Source organism: Clinocottus analis, unplaced genomic scaffold, assembly GCF_023055335.1.
Source record: "Clinocottus analis isolate CAN_PGR_092001 unplaced genomic scaffold, fCliAna1.0.p SCAF_20, whole genome shotgun sequence".
Taxonomy (NCBI): domain Eukaryota; kingdom Metazoa; phylum Chordata; class Actinopteri; order Perciformes; family Cottidae; genus Clinocottus; species Clinocottus analis.
Window position 1 is genome coordinate 2110921 of NW_027175932.1, and position 20144 is coordinate 2131064.

The following is a 20144-nucleotide window of genomic DNA, read 5'->3' on the forward strand; positions in this document are numbered from 1 at the left end:
AAAAAACAACATAAATCTGACTTTCTTCCAGATGAAGATCATCTAATACGATCAAAAGCTCAAAACTTAACTTGGGGAGTTTAACTATCTAAATGTTCCGTCCTTTTTCGACTAGATAATGCTTGCAAATACAATTTTTGGTAAATATTTTCGGTGCATTAAAATAGTTTTGTTTACTGATAATCTGATAAATGTTAAATTTAAAGTTTTGGGGCCGTCGGACTCCGTAAAGTCACACTTAAAAAAAGAAGATCTATAAAATACATTTGATGTTGCAGGACGTTGTGTTTTCAAAGTGCACCGAAAGCTCTGGAAAAAAAAAAGTAGTAAGTAAACCTTGAGGAATCATAAAACAACGTAATGGAAACCAGGAAATACTCACAAAATGCCCTCAAACCACAAAGTAAAACTGCTTGTGTTTTGTTTTCAGTTCAGAGAAAAACAGCAACAAAAATAGATGCAGTCCATTTGATGAATTGATGTTTTTTTCCAGAGTTTTCAGCCGCATTTCATGGCCTTCTTCAGGGACAAAGGGGTGAAACGTGACCGTTTGAAAACACACAACGATTAACTTATTGAACAAAAACCTCTGAACACACGTCGGGTTTCACAAATGAACTCATTCGGCGACACGACTGGCACACAAGCTTTTCATTAGAGACATCAAGCGGATATTTTAACCATTTTCACTCCAGAAATATGTTTGCAAAATGCCGTATGACATGCACAGTAGTTTGTACAGCGAGCGTGAAGTCATACAAAAAGACACAAACAAGGAACACGTGAGATTCACAGTCAACTCAAAGCATCCGGAAGCTCCTTGAGACCCCGAAAAAATAAAATAAAATGAGCTTAAAATAACTGATTTCTTTAGTGAAGCGACGTTAAAACATGATTTTGAGCGAAGCTTCACGAGAGCTTTTCAAAATAAGATGACAGAGTGTTGGATGTTAAAATGGCGGCAGGAGATAAAATAAAAGAAACCCGTCTTCCCTGAATTCAAAGTTAAAGTGCCCCCAAAAATTGATACTTTAACAGTTAAAGTTGTTTATCAGATACAACAACAACAACAACAACATGGCTTTAAGATTATTAACTGTTTGACTTTCGTATCATTTTAAATTAAACTATACGGAAGCAAAACAAGGACAAAATAGTTTTGAGCTTTACGAGCAACTGAATGCCTAAATGTATGTGGATAAAAAATATATATTCAGTAGTTTAATTCAAGTTGTGTTCATTCTTGGCAGCGCAAATGTTTAAGTTTGAATTATTCATGATTTTCTTTAATACATAATTTGTAAAGAAATTAATTAAATGGGAAATTAAAACCACGAAAAAAAATCACTCAGTGGTATTTAAATATCAACATGAAGTATTCTAGGGAACTTCTTATGATCATTATTATACTTTCCTAAAGTTTAGGGGACAAATTTAACTAAAAAAGAAATACATTTCCCATAATGCAATGCCTCCAAAACACGATCTGTAGCCACAGAATTATACAAGTATTTCTTCTCCAGAGGAGTAAAACTGAACTAACGTGTAAATCTGGTGGACTTCCCCTTTAAACATTCGGCTGCTCGTAAGGTTCAAACCCTTTTTGACCTTTTTGGTTTTTATTTGCTTCCTCAGCGTTTTAACCCAGTGTCTGAAAGTAGAATAAACGAGGGTTCAAACCCCTTTAAATAAAGCTCTAAACTACCGATATGGTTCTCCCTCCAGTGGGAAAAGGCCCCGAATATGTTTTGCTCCAGGCAACGCCACAAAAATATCTTTGGTTATAAGAAAAAAATAATAGTTTGACACTGAAATGAGAATAGTTGCAGTTTCTGTCCACTAGGGGGCGACGTTGTACTTCATTCAGTACCTGCAGCGAGCGGAAAAAGCATTTTACATCCTTTCATCAAAATGATTTGTAGTGTGTCAAAGTGATTGTCTTTGTTTCATCTCAAATATCTGAATATCTGCTGATTAAAAAGAGCAAAGTAATACAGAGTTTTCCACTAAACGACGTTGAAAACCAGCCTCTTTGGTCTCTAAGCCCCAACAGATAAGTTGCATGTACAAAACACAACATTGCATATATTCATATTTAAGGCAGCGATCTACTTTCCAGAACCTTCCCTGCACAAAAACGCCTCGACCTTCTCTTGCTGATCCACCACTTTCATTGTCTTTCCATCCTTTACTTTAAACTACAATCCTTCCTTTCTTTCTTTCTCCTTTTATCCACCATGAAAAAGCTGACGGGGAGGTCACGGCTGCACGCTTTAAACTCGCGATAGCGCCACAAAAACAGGAGTTTTTAAATGAATGTCTGCAGACAGACAGTCGGCACAAAGCAGCCGCTTTCCCTCCCTTGTTCTCTGCAGATATCAGTGCTTACAGACCTCCTTTCTTTCTTTCTTTCTTTCTTTCTTTCTTTCTTCATCCTCAGCTGTGGATTACAGGAGCACACGAGCAGTTAATCACCTGACTTGTGGTTTTGTCCTCAAGGTCACGATCACGCTGCTTTTATGACTTCCATATATTTCCTTCCTCTAGTAAATGTTCCTCTTCTACTTCCTCCAAGCTGCTCAGTCCACTTCCAAAAACCAGTCCTTCCTCCTCTGACCGTGAAGGTCAAAAGGTCACAGCTAAACGACATCACGCCGGCTCTTAAATCCTTTAAATACAAACTTCACCGAACAATCTTTACAACCAAAACTGAATGAAAGATGTTAACTTTTGTGTTTTCACTCTTCAGTATCAAAGGAAAAGTAAAAGGTTTCTCCTGGAGAGCGGCAGCAAAGTTTCAGTCACATTAAACCTCTTTTTAACTTTCTGTACAACATTCAGTGTACGGAGTCTGAAGTGTGCCAATAATCATGATATTAATAATTAAAGAAAGCAATAGTTTAACAATGTGTATGCAATATAATCATGCATTAGAAATCAAATATATAACTTAACATTTTCTCCTTTCATGCAAAAAGATTTCTAGTTTATCACATTTTGTTGCTTATTTTTCTTGTAAAATAAGTTAATAAAATAATTTGTTTCCACTATTTTTAATGTTATTCAAATATAAAGAAGAAGGTACATTAGGAAATTAATTATCAAAAAAAGTTTTTTTTTTTAAATGTGAATTGAACAGATACATTACATTTATTTTAATTCAATGATTTTTTTAAAAATTTTAATTGAATGATTCAAAAGAATATATATTTTAATTGAATATTTTTTTATTTATCCGTGTTTGGTTATTTTATTGTTTATTTTGCTATATGTATATTCTAATAAAATCATTAAAAAATAAAGTAAAATAATAATTCAATTTTTAAAAAAAACAGTTACCCACTAAAAGAATCATTGACATTTATTTTGTTGGCACACTTGAGACTCCGTACCTGATGTTTTATTGTCCTGCTTTGGTTCCAGTGTATTCTCTAAACGTTTGTTTTCACCCTCATGTTGTGTGTTTTCCTCCAGGAGCAGTTAAACTATCGATGCTCTGCCTCCGTACAAAAAACTAAAATAAGACTTTTGTTTGTCGTCATTTCAACAAAACAAAAAAAAACAATTAAAAAAGCTTCACCCATATAAATTAAGAAAAAAAGAAAATATGTACAGACTTTTAAAACAAACTAAATTAAATAAACCTCTAACTCAACATGTGGCCTCGAGTCTTTCACAAGTTTAAAAAGGATAAAGAGAGGAATCAGATAAATTATGTGACGCAGCACAGAGAGAGGAGAAGAAGAAGAAGAAGAAGAAGAAGAAGAAGAAGAAGAAGAAGAAGAAGAAGAAGAAGAAGAGAGGGCGAGTATGGCACAGTGGAGTCATCTTTGGTGAGGGCAGGCAGCAGTTTGAAGTCTTTAATCCAGGCGGGAATCAAACTCCAGCGTCCAGACTTTGTCCGTTATTGTCCTCCGTCGCTTGCCGTCCGTCAGTTTATCTTCTTTTTTATCATCCCCCTTTACTTCCAGGCGCTGGACCCTCTCTTCTCTGAGTTCACATCCTCCTCTCCGTCAGAATGTACTCTGAATAAAAAAATAAAATGAAGCAGCGCCTCCTCCGGCCTGCAGGGGGCGGTGGTCCCGCCTCCTGGAGGCGGAGCCCCTTAAGACGGCCCCCTGAGCTCCTGCAGCGCCTCCTGCAGTCTCTGGCGGTACGCGTCGTAGCGCCGCTGCAGCGCCACCTTCTGCTCGCTCTCCTCCTTTTCCAGGATCCGCAGGAAGTTGCGCAGCTCGGGGATGGAGAAGGCGTCCCACTGGGAAGAGACGAGCACACGAAACATTTTAGTTTGCTTTTGTTGTTTATGATGTTTGTGGACGTGGGAGTTGTTCTTCCTGTTGTTATTTACTGGTTCTGAATGTCAATCATGAGAATTACAGGGTCCATACACATGTCGACCAATGGATTACCATGACTTCAAACCTAATTTACATGACTTTAAACCTAATTTACATGACTTTAAACCAATTTACATGACTTTAAACCCAATTTTACCAAATTTCCAGGAATTTAAACCACATTTCCTTAACTTTAAACCAAACTTTCATGACTTTTAACCAAATGTCCATGAGCAAACATTGTGTGAAATGTGTGTGTAAACAGTAAAAAGTGATAAAATGTAGTATTTAAACTAACAATGAGGATTCAAAGCATACAGTAAACCTCAAATGACTCAAATGAATGAGAGACAATAGTTTGATTAAAAGAATAAACATTTATATAGATGCCTGTATGTATGCTGCTGATATTTTAGAGAGAAGGATGAAGAAGGTAAGAAAAGGAAGAAGGAGGAGAAGAGAAAGTAAATAATTAACTGAATGTGTGAAAGAAGACGGAGATAAAGATGGAGGTGGAGATAAAGATGGAGGTAGAGATAAAGATGGAGGTAGAGATAAAGATGGAGGTGGAGATAAAGATGGAGGTGGAGATAAAGATGGAGGTGGAGATAAAGATGGAGGTGGAGCATTACCATGACTTCTCCGATCTGCTGTTCTCTCAGTACGAAGCCGAGCGTGTCGCCGTCGGGTCCCGCCACCAGACGGAGGAACAGCGGCTGCTCGCCATCCGCCAGCTTACACACATACACTGCAGGACACACACACACACACGCACACACACACACACAGACACAGACAGACACACACACACAGACAGATTAATTAAGGCAGTACAGTATGTGCAGTCCTTTAAGCCGCATGCACGTCGGCACCACTGCGGTCGCTGCAGTTGCATTTGTTGTGTGTGTGTGTGTGTGGTTGTGTGTGTGGTTGTGTGTGTGTGTGTGCATATAAACGGGCAGAAGATGAAAGGATGGGTGCGGCACATTTAACGGCCACAAGAATGCACAAAAACAGAGAGTGAGAGAAAAGGGTTCACGTTGGTGAAACAAACAGACTTTTGAGGCCGACGAAGCAAATTGGAAAAGTTTGATCGAATAAATTTGATTTAATCATTTAAATGTGTTGATAAAGGAGTTGTGAACTTCATATTTACTGGTGAGAGCATCGTAATAGTGATAATAGATATCAGTCGTCTCATCCATGAATAAGAGTGGTTTAAGATAAGAAGGTTAAACATTAAGCTACACCAAGCAGCCCGTTAGCTTAGCTTAGCATACACACTGCAAACAGGGGGAACTGTTAGCCTGTGCTCCGTTTACAGCTGTAAAAAAACAACTTTTCCTTTCAGAGTTTTGAGTTTCCTTCAATCTCAAACAGGTCTTAGAATAAAAAGACAGAGTTTCTCTTTCCTTCAGGCAGACGTCCACCTCCACTGCAGTCGGTTTGTTTTCGCCCGAAAACTGAAGGACGTTCAGCACCACGAGTCGGCTACTTTAATAAAAAGCTGCACTCGACTATCGTCGGGGAGGTTTACATGCGAAGCTCAGACGACACGCATCGGCTGTCAGACGCCTGTCTAGACAACGTCTTTTATTAGCAGACACACACACACACACACAGACACACACAGTAATGAGATTTGAAGAAGCAGGAGCTAAAAGAGCAGCTAGCAATAAAACGTTTGGGGGCAAAATGTTTCACAGACTTGAAACATGTAAGAAAACAACAAGTAATTAAAAAAAATCTTCACAAATGAGACCTTGAACTTTATCTTTTTTCTTTTCTTGGAGACGCTACAGATAATAATTTAAAATAAGCAACAGCTGCCTGATTCATAAATAGTGTGTGTGTGTGTCTATATATACATGTGTGGGTATTCTGTTGATAGTGGGGAGAGCCCTGCAGCATCCAGCAACATTAGGGTGAGGCATTCAGACACACACACACACACACACACACACACACACACACACACGCATACTATGTCAGTGCCGAAGCATCTGATACCGAGCTTGGCATGAGTGGCATGAAACACACCGTCTCCAGCCCTGTCGCTTTCACCGTCTCTCTCACACACACACACACACACACACACACACACACACACACACACACACACACACACACACACACACACACACACACGGCTACAGTCCTACCTTGCTCTTCTCTGCGATAGCGTTTGTACAAGGCGTATTTGGCCGGGTTGTCTGCAACTGTGAACTTGTTCAGCAGGGCAGCGATCACCTGAACACACACAGACACACACACACACACACACACACACACACACACACACACATTAGTCAAACATCAAAACACTAATGTGAACGTAGTTAGCCGACAGTTAAACCCAGAAAACAAAGCAAAGCCAACAGGATTATTAACACACTTTTTCAAAGAAAAACAAACTCAAGTTTCATTATAAATAAACTAAAATATGAGGTTTTAAAGTGCAGTAATTACCATAAAACAACACGACAACTCATATCTAGCTTGCTAATCCAAAATAAATATATGTATATTTCAGTTATTATACAAAACAAAGTGTCCAGGAAGCAAAGCATCAGGATGAGTGCATTATTGTCTGTATTATAACGCCTCAGAGTGCTTTATTTTATTTATAGTACAATAATGTAACGTTTACTCAATTAGGCCATTTGTGTTGCGTTTGAAAGAGACTATATACTTTTCACCTTTATTATGATTTGTTAAATTATCATATTTTTAATGAACAGACACCTGTCGGCCAATCAGAGTCACAACATTCAGAGTCTGCGATAAACCGACGTGATTTAATTAAACGTCAACATCAGCCGGCGTCCGCTGAAGGACGACTTCAACCCGTCTGTCATCGGACCGTAATTAAGTTGTGTGTGTGTGTGTGTGTGTGTGTGTGTGTGTGTGTGTGTGTGTGTGTGTGTGTTAGCCACCTGTTTGACCGTGTTATTGGAGCTGATGTGGAGGGTGTTGATGACTCCTCTGGGCAGATAGAAGGCCTCCTCCACCCGGCCTCCGCCCGCTCCCCTCTGACCCGCCCGCACCGTCACCGGCCGCCTCAGATCCATCTGGACCTTGATGAAACCAGTATACACACCAGTAGGATTCTGGGAGAGGGAGAGTTATAGTTACAGTTTAATACGTTTTCTTTTTAGCTTTCTTTAAAATACTCGTTGGCAATGTTGTATGAATCTGAATAATCAAAATCAAAGCAGGGAAACTTAAATCTTTGTATGAAAGACACAAATTAACGCACAACGATATCACCTGGTTGTTTTATACACACACGAGCTACGAGTACGAGCTACATAATCTCTCCCAGAAGAGACCAGTTCACCCAGTTCACCCAGTGCAGGACAGATGGCCCCAGACGGAGGAAGAGCATCTTAATCTCATTACCCCATGTGGGGCCTGGAGGACAGTGTGTGTGTGTGTGTGTGTGTGTGTGTGTGTGTGTGTGTGTGTTCAGGTCACGAGCCGACAAACTAGCTGAAACTAGACAAGGTGACGAAGAGAAACTTCACAGATGAAGTGACAAGAAAGACAAAGAAAGACGGACAAAGAAAGACGGAGGGATGAGGGTAAAGACTGAATGCCTGCGAGCTTCACATAGTGATGTCATCAGCTCGAAACCAGTAAAACCAGTTACACACCTAAAATGTATCGTGTCCTTTTGTTTCTGACCAACTATCTGCTGACCTGAAGAGTTGATTTTTAGTCTAGTCCTGGTCCTCGAAAGTCCTCATTTAGTCAAGGTCCTCGAAAGTCCTCATTTAGTCAAGGTCCTCTAAAGTCCTCATTTAGTCAAGGTCCTCTAAAGTCCTCATTTAGTCCTGGTCCTCTAAAGTCCTCATTTAGTCAAGGTCCTCTAAAGTCCTCATTTAGTCAAGGTCCTCGAAAGTCCTCATTTAGTCTTGGTCCTCAAAAGTCCTCATTTAGTCTTGGTCCTCAAAAGTCCTCATTTAGTCTTGGTCCTCAAAAGTCCTCATTTAGTCAAGGTCCTCAAAAGTCCTCATTTAGTCAAGGTCCTCTAAAGTCCTCATTTAGTCAAGGTCCTCTAAAGTCCTCATTTAGTCAAGGTCCTCTAAAGTCCTCATTTAGTCAAGGTCCTCTAAAGTCCTCATTTAGTCTTGGTCCTCTAAAGTCCTCATTTAGTCCTGGTCCTCTAAGGTCCTCATTTAGTCCTGGTCCTCTAAAGTCCTCATTTAGTCCTGGTCCTCTAAAGTCCTCATTTAGTCCTGGTCCTCTAAAGTCCTCAGTTAGTCAAGGTCCTCTAAAGTCCTCATTTAGTCCTGGTCCTCTAAAGTTTCAGTGTCGTCATCCTCCATTTTTACTGAATGTCACGGCGACATCACTGCCGTTACAATTTAGATAAAAGAGCGCCAAGCCAAATACATACAACTCCCTGACTCAAGCCAGTGTGTGTGTCTGTGTTTGTGTGTGTCACTCACCAGTGTCATTTTGAGGTGGTCTTTCGTCAGCATGTTGTACTGCTCGATCCTCTGCCTGATCTCGTCCCTGCTGAACTCCGTACGCAGCTCTCTCTCCTTCTCCACATCCTGAATAAAGAAAGACAGAGGAAGAGAATTAAATAACACAACGTGACACACAACAACATGCAGTGTCACTGTAATGACAACGACAAAGAAAAAAGCTTTAAAAAAAAAAGAGGAATCGACTTGAATTTTACTTTTCCTTTCTGATTTTCACAGACAAAAATGCAGAAATCATGATAAACTAAGAAATAACAAACTTAAACTGATAAATGCAACTTGATTTTGTCTAAATGTTTGCGTGTAAAACTGCATGAAATGTTTCGGACGTGCACGCGAGAAGAAAAACAGAGAAAAAAATAAAATATGTAGATATTGTTAGTTGAAAAATAGTTCAAATACGTAAAATATTGCATTGTGGTGTTTTTAGTACAATAAAACACAACATATGATTCAAACTTTCTGGTGTCTTCTCATCAGAAAATATAAACCTTCGACCAAAGCGGTGCAGCAAAACTTTATATTTCCTTCTTTTCCCTCAACCCCTCCCCCTCTCTGCTGGAGGGTCGGCGACAGAAACACACTCTGGGTCTCGTGCTGCGCGACTGACTTCTAATTTTAGACAAAACACTGAAAAAAAAAAACTCCCGCGGGGAAACTTAACAACGCGATACCATTGAAACATGCTCGTGATTTGTGCGTTTGCGGGCTTGTGCACGAATAATCGCACAGAGCGAGGTCAGAGGTGAAAGGTTCTGGATAAAGATGACATCACACCAGTCCGACCCTCCTTTTTCTTGTGTTATTTCTCGACAACACAAAGCGGAAACTGCAGAAAACAAAAAGGAAAAACTATCATCTTGTATGTGCGTCTTCAGACTTTAATTCTCCAGAGCAGTGTGTGTGTGTGTGTGTGTGCTTACATGGGCATAGTGCAGGCCTCTTCTACGTCTATTAAAAACCACACACACAGACACACAAACACATAGTGCACGATCCAGGGAGGCTTTGAAGGCACATGCACCCTTATATGGAAAACACACACTGCTCAAGAGAAAGACAAGGTGCCAATGCAACATGTGCAAATACCGCACACGCACACACACACACACACACACGCACACAACATTAAACAAGTCCGTCATCACATGATTAGATAAGATTGAAAGAGAATTTGTTGACCCTTTAACAGCAGGTGGACACTACATATATGCATATTAATACGTAGAAACTGGATGTTTATTGTAGATTACAAGAAAAAAAAAACATATATTTTGATCATAGTTTATTGGAAGATTAATATGTTGATCATTAGGTTGCATTCAGCATATGTTAATATATTGATATTGAGAAGTTGGGGCTGTTTTAGCGTCATTATTCATGATTGACTAATAATTTAAAGTCACCTTTAAAATCCACCCAAGACGTGATGACTGATTATTGTAGACTAAAGTTTGGTCCAAAACAACAATGACAGATCCTTGTTTGTCTGCATGTGTCAATCAACCTGAGAGACACTGACTCATCGGGATTAAAGGGAAGGACACACAAAGACACAAACAACATCACAACACCACAAATTTGAGGGTATCAGATTCCTTTATGTAAAGAACAAAACCTTGAGTTTAACTGTATCGTGACGTTTAGTTTGACCTTTTCCCCCCATTCAGTCTTCCCTTTAAGCGCCTGCCGGGTCAGATGAGTCAAAGATTATTATTTACAGGACGTGACAGGTAAGGAGATTACCTGTCACCTCACCTTGCCACAGAAAGACAAAGAGACAGACAGTAAAATGAAAAAGATGACGAATGGCACTCCCTCAGGGGAATCCTTCCTCACGTGATTGTCCTCGATGTGTTGAAGGCCAACAGATTACGCGACTTCAAATCTACATTTCGACTTCTTGACTAGTTAACCCAGTTATTCATCCATTTATGTATTTAATGGGAGTTCCCCCCTTGAGGGAAATACTACTAAATGTAGTTTTTACAGTTGATTTTACTACAAAAGTGCAAACAGAGGAGACCGATATGAATAATTTACAGTATTTAAGTGTTGCAGCACCTGATGATATCTCTAATTCTGTTGATTTTTAAGCCAATCAAAAGGCTCCAATGCTTCCTTCAAAATGTCCTTTTTGTCAGTAAAGAAATAACAAAGTGACACTAAACCTGAACACTGATGTGACATTTAAAAAATATATAAGTTTTTAGGTAGAAAATTAACATCCACCAAATTACCATGCATGGTTCCTTGACCTTTATTAGTCCGGCAGTGGGGAAATTACAAGATAATAGCAGCAATTGCACACAATACACACTTAAATGGCTAAAAAACTATGGTTCTAGCACTCACTGCGGGTGTGAATACCAGTGTGTGCAGTTTATAATGGAGAGGGTTAAGAGGAACTGGGAGGGTGATGGCGACCAAATCCAAACAAACAAGAGAAGCAGAGCACAGCGGAGCTGCAACACAATGAGGTCATGCTCCCATTTAAGAGCACAACGAATCCTCCCACTGAAGCCGGAAGATCAACACTGGACGGAGGACGAGAAGGAAAGTACAACGACGGGTTCCATTAACGGAGAACAAAGAAGCTGATTGGCACCAGAAAGAGATAATTATCTCACTTTTATCCATTGAGCTTTAACACTGAGGTCTGTATCTTATACGCTGCGGTTCTGGGTAAAAAAAAATGTTTTTTAAAAACACACAATATACATTAACGTGTTAAATATGTAAAAAAAAAAAATGTTGGCAACAACGTCTTTTCATTAAAAAAACATTCTGCCTGTTTTTTAACTTTGAATCACTTTAGAGAACAAAATTCTGTACTTTAAAGCGCAACATCATCTGCATAAAGTCGAATCACAGAACATTTGATGGTATTCAAAAAGACAGAACTACTACAACTATTACTAATCATAATGGGGCTAATATTAATGAATACAGGCTCATATTACGGGTCTCATTGCAGGTACTGATGGTGGTTATTCCCATTAACAGTCAGCTTTAGAATAGGACTAGACAAAAAAAGTCCAAGTATACAAACTGACGGGCTAAACATTTGTTTAAATATTTAAGAAATAAGAAAATGTCTCCATAGTGCACTTGTTGCCTAAAGCCTTTGAGCAAAAAGGACAGGAAGAAAAGGTACCAGACAGAAAAAGAAGAGAATGGATACGCAGATAAAGTTTTATCTTCATCTCTTTGTCAGAGCCTCCATGTTCCCACGACTGGTTTCAAAAATAAACCAGGGAGTTAAAAGTTTAGTCTGCATGAGTGTGTGAGAAAGAAATGGTATTTTCTTTTATCACACACACCTGCAGCATTCCTGCCTTTGTTAAACACTGTCACACTCGTCTGCACCCACGATCTGGAAATAGATGACATCACTATGTAGGTGTATGTGTGTGCACGAGTGTGTTTGTGTGCAGACAAAACACACCATGCTCAGCTAAATAGACCACAAAGCAGTAGACTGTGTTAAGGTAGACTAAACAGTGTTTTTTGTGCTAACTAAATCTAACCTACATCTTTTAAAAGTGTTATTTCCTTCTCTGTATTTACTAAAGTTCCTGGAGACCATATTGGTTTGAAATGACCAAAGTTAAAAGGTAATTTATTTTAGGAAAACATTACAAGTGAGTTTTTACTGGTTATATCATACTGGCCGTCTGCCAGTCTGAAATACCGCAATTATTTAACTTTTCTTTTTTACAATTTTGACAAAATCTTTACCAAGTTATTATCAAACTGTTCAAAACTGTTTAGTTAGCTGTGACTTTAACAGTTGCTTTCTTTAATCGATTATTCTCCCAGTTTGGTCAATCAAATATCCGACAACATTGAAATATAAAAACAAAGCCATTAAATGAGATTAAAAGTCTTAGTCGGTCTGATCAACAGTCCAAAACAACCCGAATTGTTTCAACAAAAACTCACTTTGGAGAAGCTGGAAAATAGTTGCAGATACATATTAATCATTGATTTATTTTTCAAAACTATATTTCTAGTTAAATTGGATACAGTTCTCTGTAAGCTTCTCCTCAAACATAACAAACTTCTATAAAACATCTGTGGTATTATTTTTTATCTACACAAAATCAACTTCATGATTGAATTTGTTCCCACCCTTCACCTAAATTTTGGTCTTCTCTTAATCTATCTTATGTCCTTTTTTCTACCCTCCTCACCCCTTCCTCCTTCTCCATGTTACTTCCTGTCGAGTCCACGGGGGGAAGTCGACATTGACCACACCTTTCCTCCCAGAAATCCTGCACTAATGGGTACACACACATGCACGTATAGATGCACTGCACAAGTGGAAGTGCTCACACCTTTCCTCTGCAGTGGACGGGCCTCGGCTAATGGACGGAGACAAACTCCTCTTCTTAAGTGGACATTCCCGAGTTAATGGACGCTCGTCCAGCAGACAGAGTGCAGCCTAGTTAAAGCCTTTTATAGATCTCTCCACCAGAGTTATGCAGCGCCAACTATTATATAAACTATTCAGTAACCACTGCTGTCTGTTTTCTGTAGCCTAACTTCTAAAACCTCTCTTCATTTACAGCTAGGTGACTTAAAGGCTGAAACCAATACCTGTTTTTTTGGTTTAAAGTTTCATAAGAGAAGAAAGTGAGAAAAAGTATGTTCTCGTCCTTGCGAACAGGGAAGTGAAACCTGTAGACTAATCCAGCCGGACCGCAGAAGCCGGACTCGATACAATGGTGTGAACCCAAGTGGGCCGCTGACGTTACCCTGCGGTACGCCTACATGGTTAAGTCAGTACGAGATGCAAACATGGACGCCGGAGGGAAGGACACAGAGTTATGGTTCAACTAGAGGAGAAGGAGACTGTGAGGAGACCACAAGGAGGGCTGGGTGGTCCTCCATCAAGACCTTTACATCAGCAACAAAGACGAGGTAAAAAAAAAAGAAGGAAGGAAGATGAGGAAGGAGAAGACAAGCGAACAATAAAGGGAGAGGAAGGAGAAGCAGAGTTCTAAGAAAGAAAAGGAGAAGGACGAGGAAGGAAGAGAAGAAACTAATAAGAAAAGACGATGACTGGTAAAGAATGAGGATGTGAGAAGGAGAAACAAACAAGGAGGAAATACAGATCTCTACTTCCCACAACTAAATTAATTGTCTCTCTTTAGTAGTAATTATATTCTAACATGGTGCCTCGCTGCCTCTTTTTGAACTGACCTACTAGTCCTGCAGTTAATCTGGTTGCTTCAGAGATAAATAAAACACTAAATGTGTCCAACCACATCGATGGTAAGCACACATTGCTGTCTGAAATGTTTTCATTACGCTGAAAAATGGCTTTCATTAAAAACAGGGGGAAGACACCGCCTCAAAACAGCTCACACACATTCATGCACACACGTACACACAGTTTGTGTTGGATTATCAGTCGTTCCCGTGGTTAAAGAATTGCAAAACACACAGAAAAATTATGGGAAAAATTACTATTTTCTAAAGAATTGAGCAACAGGCCCAGAGGTGTGTGTGTGTAGGAGTGTGTGTGTGTGTGTGGTGAGTAAGCATGTGGTGGGGGTTGAGATTATGAAACTTCATGGCCTGACCTTGGCGCCAGAACAGAGGTGTGTATGTGTGCGTTTGAACACACTGAGTCAACAATGAGCCACACTTCCTGTTCAAAAAGCTGAACATAGAGTACAAGCTTCAACTAAAGATATTAAACAAACCGTTGTATGAAGATACGTTGCACATTTATACCTCCAGGGTCTACAGGGCGTCACATGCTACAGTCACACAACATAAAGTATTGAGTGCATACAAACTTCTGAGCAAAACTCTGGTGAACAAAACACATTTAAAAAGGGGCTTTTGTACAGAAACTGTCGATTAAATGAGTCGACTGAGAATTTCTTCGTTGGGGAACTGCCCTAATTGCCGTAAATGGCATTCCACACACCCAACTCATCCCACCACAACATGAATAATGTTAGGCTGTACGTGTGATGATACCTTGCAGGTGCACGGACTGACTTGACTTGTGCGTGCCGACTAACCCATCCTCCGCTGTGTCATTAGATGTTCCACGTGGCACTTAAAATGAATCGACGGTCCCAATAAACGCTCAACTCACGCACGTTTCCAGCTAGAAACCTTGAGGACCAGTTGGTTCTGGAGGGTTCTGGACGTTATGTTGGTGCGTTTGGTGGTTTTGAACGTCAGGATTTGGCTCAAGGTGGCAGGTTGATGTGGGAATGTGTTTTGTGTTGTGTGTGTTTTCAGGCTCTTTTTAGAAAAGGGATTTTCCACTGTTACAGAGGTGACTATGACACCATTATAGTCATCACACACACACACACCTCACAGTTATTGCGTCCATTATCAGCCCAAATGCAGACACACGTTGTGTCACAGCAACAACTTGTATAGTTACTACTTTGATCGCATGTTATGTCATTTAAAAGACAGTTGTCTCATGAATACTCTTGCATATATACACATGATGATAAAGAAAGCTGTTATCCTGTATTTCCTTTGCTCTTGACTGGATTCACCAGAAGTTTTTGGGTTGTTTACAAGCTGACGTAAGGCACATCAACATGTCATTATGTATTCGGTTAGCATTTCACATCCCTCGCTCTCAAATTAACACAATTTTGAATGAAGAAGGAAACGTCGATCACATGTTAACCTTTCAGCATCTCCAAAAAACAGCAACATCCGGCCCGAGCTAACCGCTAATCCTCCTGAGAAGGTGGTCTCGTCTTCAACGCGTCAACGCACACGTTCAACAGTCGACCTGCCCTTTTTTCATTCATCATCATTAGACTCTCGCTTTCTCGTCTCGCACATCAAAGAAACAAGCCGCCTCAGAGCGAGCCTGCGGTTTGGTGATAATGGTGCGACAGGAGATCACAGCCGGTCCCAACTGCTCCCAGATGAGCCTCCGAGTGAACGGCTGGTATGCGAAGGGGATGGTTTACAGAGATGCCTCATTAAGGATCATATAAACACAGAGGAGGCGGGGCAAGAAAGACCCACTCACTTTTATACAAGCACAATTAAATAATCACACAGTTTCAGCCGCAAAAATAGCAAATTAAACATCTCAACTTTAAGAGTAGGATGATAGATGTATTTAGGTTTTAGATGCCGGGAAGTACCTCGATACAAATCCTTGATTTTACGTGATAATTAGCAATACCAGAACATTTCTGTCCTGGCACTTTTAAGCAAATACATTGGATTAAAACAAGGAAAAGAAAGGAGACGAATTAGAAACACACATCTGACACGAACGGAAAGAACGTCTGCTGAAAAATACTAAAAATACTGTTTATTACGGGCCTTTTTAGGGAGGTTACACTTCCCGTTTGGTGTCTTTTGACCTTGTAACATGAGGATACAGGTGGTCAGTTTCTCCACGGAGGAAGAGGAGGAGGAGGAAGAGGAGGCTCTAGAAACCACTTGACCACCTGTTCAGATAGTTTGGACGAGAGCCGTACAGTAGAGCGTCTGTTCGAGGCAGCTGGCTGCTGATTCATCATCACTGATCCACGAGAGCGAGCAGACACACGAGGCCAGTAGGGCGGGATAAATATAGACGACTACAGTAGATCTGGAACCAATAGTTAATTTAACCGTTGATTAATCTCTCCGGCTGCATGGTTTTAGTCTATAATTCAACGTTAATGTTTGTTTTCCACTTGACCGACGGGTCAACAACTGCACAACTTGTTGTATTTATTGGCGATTCTCAAAAAAACTCAAGTTAATTGTCACATTTGAGACGCTGGAAGAAGTGACCGTTTGGCATTTGACTCATGAAAGAACAAAATGTGTCTCCAACAAATGTACTTCAATACATAAAGTGAAATAGAAGACAGAAGGCGTGATATACTTGTATTACAAAGTATTTATAGGCTAATATACAGTATATTAAATGCATCCAAAGAGTCTTTCCAAGTTTCTTTTCCCCAATAACTAACACACACACACACACACACACACACACACACACACACACACACACACACACACGTTTCTGACAAACTCCTCATACTCTCCATGACGCAGGTGCCTCTCAAAGGCCGATTTATCTTATTATACAACAGCCCATTGCTCTGGAAGTGTGTGTGTGTGTGCATGTGTGTGTGTGTGTGTGTGTGTGTGTGTGTGTGTGTGTGTGTGTGTGTGCATGTGTGCGTGTGCGTGTGCGTGTCCAGGCACAAAAGCACTCCAGTGCTGTTTGAAGAGATAGCGAGAGCCGCACAGTCAAAAACAATTCCACGTATGTTTCCTTTGGAAAAGCAGAGCGGGGCAAGGCCCAAAAAAAAAAAAGCCTCATAAAAACCTTTACGTAACCTGCAGACAGTCAATAGAGACTGTAACGGGTCTCTGAGGAACTCCCTGACTGACATCATATGTGCAAAGTATAAACTTTTGGTTGATAGTTGACGCTTTAGTTTGAAATCACTCGTCTCAAATCCACAGTGAACATAAACTCACACTCATTGCATAAAGTTGGAGATTGAGCTTCTATATTCACGCTTCACCTCCTCGTGCTGCAGCCTGAATGCAAACCATGCAAATAAAATGAATCTCATAACAGTGTAAAAGCTCTTCTGAAGCAGCTTTCGGAGCATGGAGGGACACAATAAAATGAAAATGAAAGTCAGATAAGTAGTGATGTTCTTCTCGGCGGGTTGAAGCAAAGTTCACCTGCAGATATATTACAAAACCAACACCACTGTTGGATGAATATAACAATGAAAAACTAAACTTTAACAAGGTAATGCCCCGTTTAAATGAAACTAAATCTACTGTGAGGAACAGGTTGGTCCGGTTTCAAGCCCCTCACTGTTGACGGTCGGCATGGCAGTGTTGTGAACCCAAACACCGTAAAGGTTGACTGAAAGACCTTTAAACACAACTGCAATTCACATGAAGACACACAAAAGGACACTCTGCGTGCTCACGTGGCACTTAATCCACCAAACAACCCGTGACCTTTCGCAGCAGCAACACAGGAAGCTGTGATCACAAGCTGAAGACCAACTCTTGAGAAATCCTCATCTCAGACGGACCGGCGACCGAACCCCGACATCAAAGTATTGTTTAAAGGAAGTAGGATTGCGATTAAGACTTCAGTTACAGCTTTTAACAAGACTTTCTTTAATCCCCATCAGTGCACATGGCCTAATACTCTTGAGCAAGATTCCCAAGGTCAACAACATTATCTCACAACCTTTATAGAGATAAAGCCACTGCCAAAGGTTTGCCGAATTATAACTCCGGCGTCTTTAGCGGTGGCACAAGAGCAACTTGTGTTATCCCAATTAAAATCGAGCTTGATCTGTACAGTTCTCTAGAAGATGGTGGACGGAAGTACAGCAAGTCCCACATTGAATCAATGCCACGAGTCAGCAAATGTGTCACGACGGCTACAGAGACCAAACAAAGACATGGGCGGACTCGCTGGTGTCGAGAGAACAGGATGGAGAGCCGAGAACGGCCAGGAAGTGACATAACAATGGAGGATAGGAGGGGGGACGGAGGGGTGAGGAGGCGAGAACAGAGGAAGGAAATCTAGAGGGAGAATGTGAGAAAGTGGGATGTCCTTGTGGACGGGACACCACTCCTGTTGTGAACCCAAGACCTTTGGTAAACCAATTTCAAGCATCAAAAGAGTTTTGTCCACATGAGGAAAGGTATGTTTCTACAAGAGATTCAATTGTTCAGCTTTAGGTCCACATTATCCCTTTACACTTGCGTCTTAGGACAATGGTGCCTCTTTATGTGGAGAGCTGAGATTGTTCTGCAAAGTTTGATGCAACGCATGAGTTTGTATCTCACATACATGCGCCTTTAAAAAGGTGCATTTAAGAAGTTATGTAAAATCCAGAAAAAGGCCTAAGACCCCAGGGGTTTAAAGACGAAGCTGGTGTTTCAATGCAAATACATAATAATGTTCTTCTACTGCAGGAATATTAATGTTTCACTATTTATCGACGATGCACTAATTGTCTATTAAAAGGCCTTTTAACTTTACTCGTTATAAAAGGCTTTAAATGCTGGTGTGAGCCTTTAATGCCATTTTAAAGGCCCACAACCAAAAGGAGAAAACACATTTTTCTGGCATAAAAAGGTATCATATTAAGCTTCAATAAACAATAAATTGGTTAAACCAACTTAACGATGAGTAACGTGGACATAAATACATGCAATAGGGAACATTATATGTTTTCATCTCCAAATTATTGAATTAATATCAAATACTCCTTTTGGTATTAATGCAAATGACAACAGTCTTTTTAAAAGTTCACAAGCTCAAACTCTTGATGAAAAACAAACGGCAAACGTTGAAGAAATGCTCAAATGACCTTTGACCAACAGTTTCAGTTTGCAGGTACAATAACGTACAAAGTCTGCAGAGGTTTGCTCAAACAACGAGTCAGTTTGGCGAGAGAAAAACAGAGGAAGAGATAAGATTTGTAGCAGTCGGTCTGTCTATCAGTTAAACTTGGAGATAAGAAAAATAAAACACATGGTGGTACTTTTCCCACAGTGACAGATAAGGACGTTCAAATCTTAGCTCAACAGTAGAGAATGACCTCACTTTAACGTTTACAAAAACAGTCAGAAGCACAAAGACTGAATTGTTCTTCTTGATAAAGCAAATATGTATAAAACAAACAGAAAATGACATCATGGTGACTGGTGAACACACCTGGAGAGCTCTGCAGGGTGCGGTCAGCTGGAAAGGAAACAGTGCACCTTAAGTTAATCGTCTCCGGTCACATGATGAATGTGAACCATGATGTCAGCTGGCAAACAGCCACAACTCCACATTATTTTACTGGGAACACTGGTAGCCAGTCACTGGACGGTGTACAGCAGAGATTCCTCCGACGGGGTCAACATTAATGCCGTCGGAGCTGAAATCATAAGCCGATTTGAATTCCGCATTTACTCACCGTTTAATGGCGCGCTCGTGGAGAGAGACGGTTAATGCCGCATGATATCGCTCTTCAAACTGAATGCTTTCATTTAATCTTCATTAAAACGTTCAATTTAATCCCTCAAAATGGTTAAAATGTAGTGCGTTCAAAGAAATATTGTATAAATCAGTTTTAAATCATAAACTATCTGATCACAAACTCGGATTATGACCAGGAATTCAAAGCCTAGAAGAAATGTTGTATGTGGAACAATAAAAAACAGCTTAGTTTTCAATATTTAAGCAGCCAAAACAGTGATTTGTCACATGAGGAGGTGCTTTGGTGTTTCCTTTTGGTATAATAATTAAATAATACTCTCTCTAAGT

At 40.2% G+C, this 20144-nt stretch overlaps 1 protein-coding gene across 3 annotated transcripts in view; it reads right to left on the bottom strand.

The window, feature by feature from the left end:
* Positions 1–3241: 3241 nt before the first annotated feature.
* The window catches only part of rassf3 (Ras association domain family member 3), a 39576-nt gene continuing 22673 nt past the window's right edge, over positions 3242–20144 (bottom strand). For all 3 annotated transcript variants that reach the window (XM_068586676.1, XM_068586675.1, XM_068586677.1), the window contains 5 exons: positions 8792–8899; positions 7274–7447; positions 6500–6587; positions 4970–5085; positions 3242–4255 (listed from right to left, as the gene is read on the bottom strand). In XM_068586676.1, the coding sequence (XP_068442777.1) occupies positions 4106–4255; positions 4970–5085; positions 6500–6587; positions 7274–7447; positions 8792–8899 (636 nt within the window). In that variant the 3' untranslated portion in view covers positions 3242–4105. The remainder of the gene's footprint in view (positions 4256–4969; positions 5086–6499; positions 6588–7273; positions 7448–8791; positions 8900–20144) is intronic.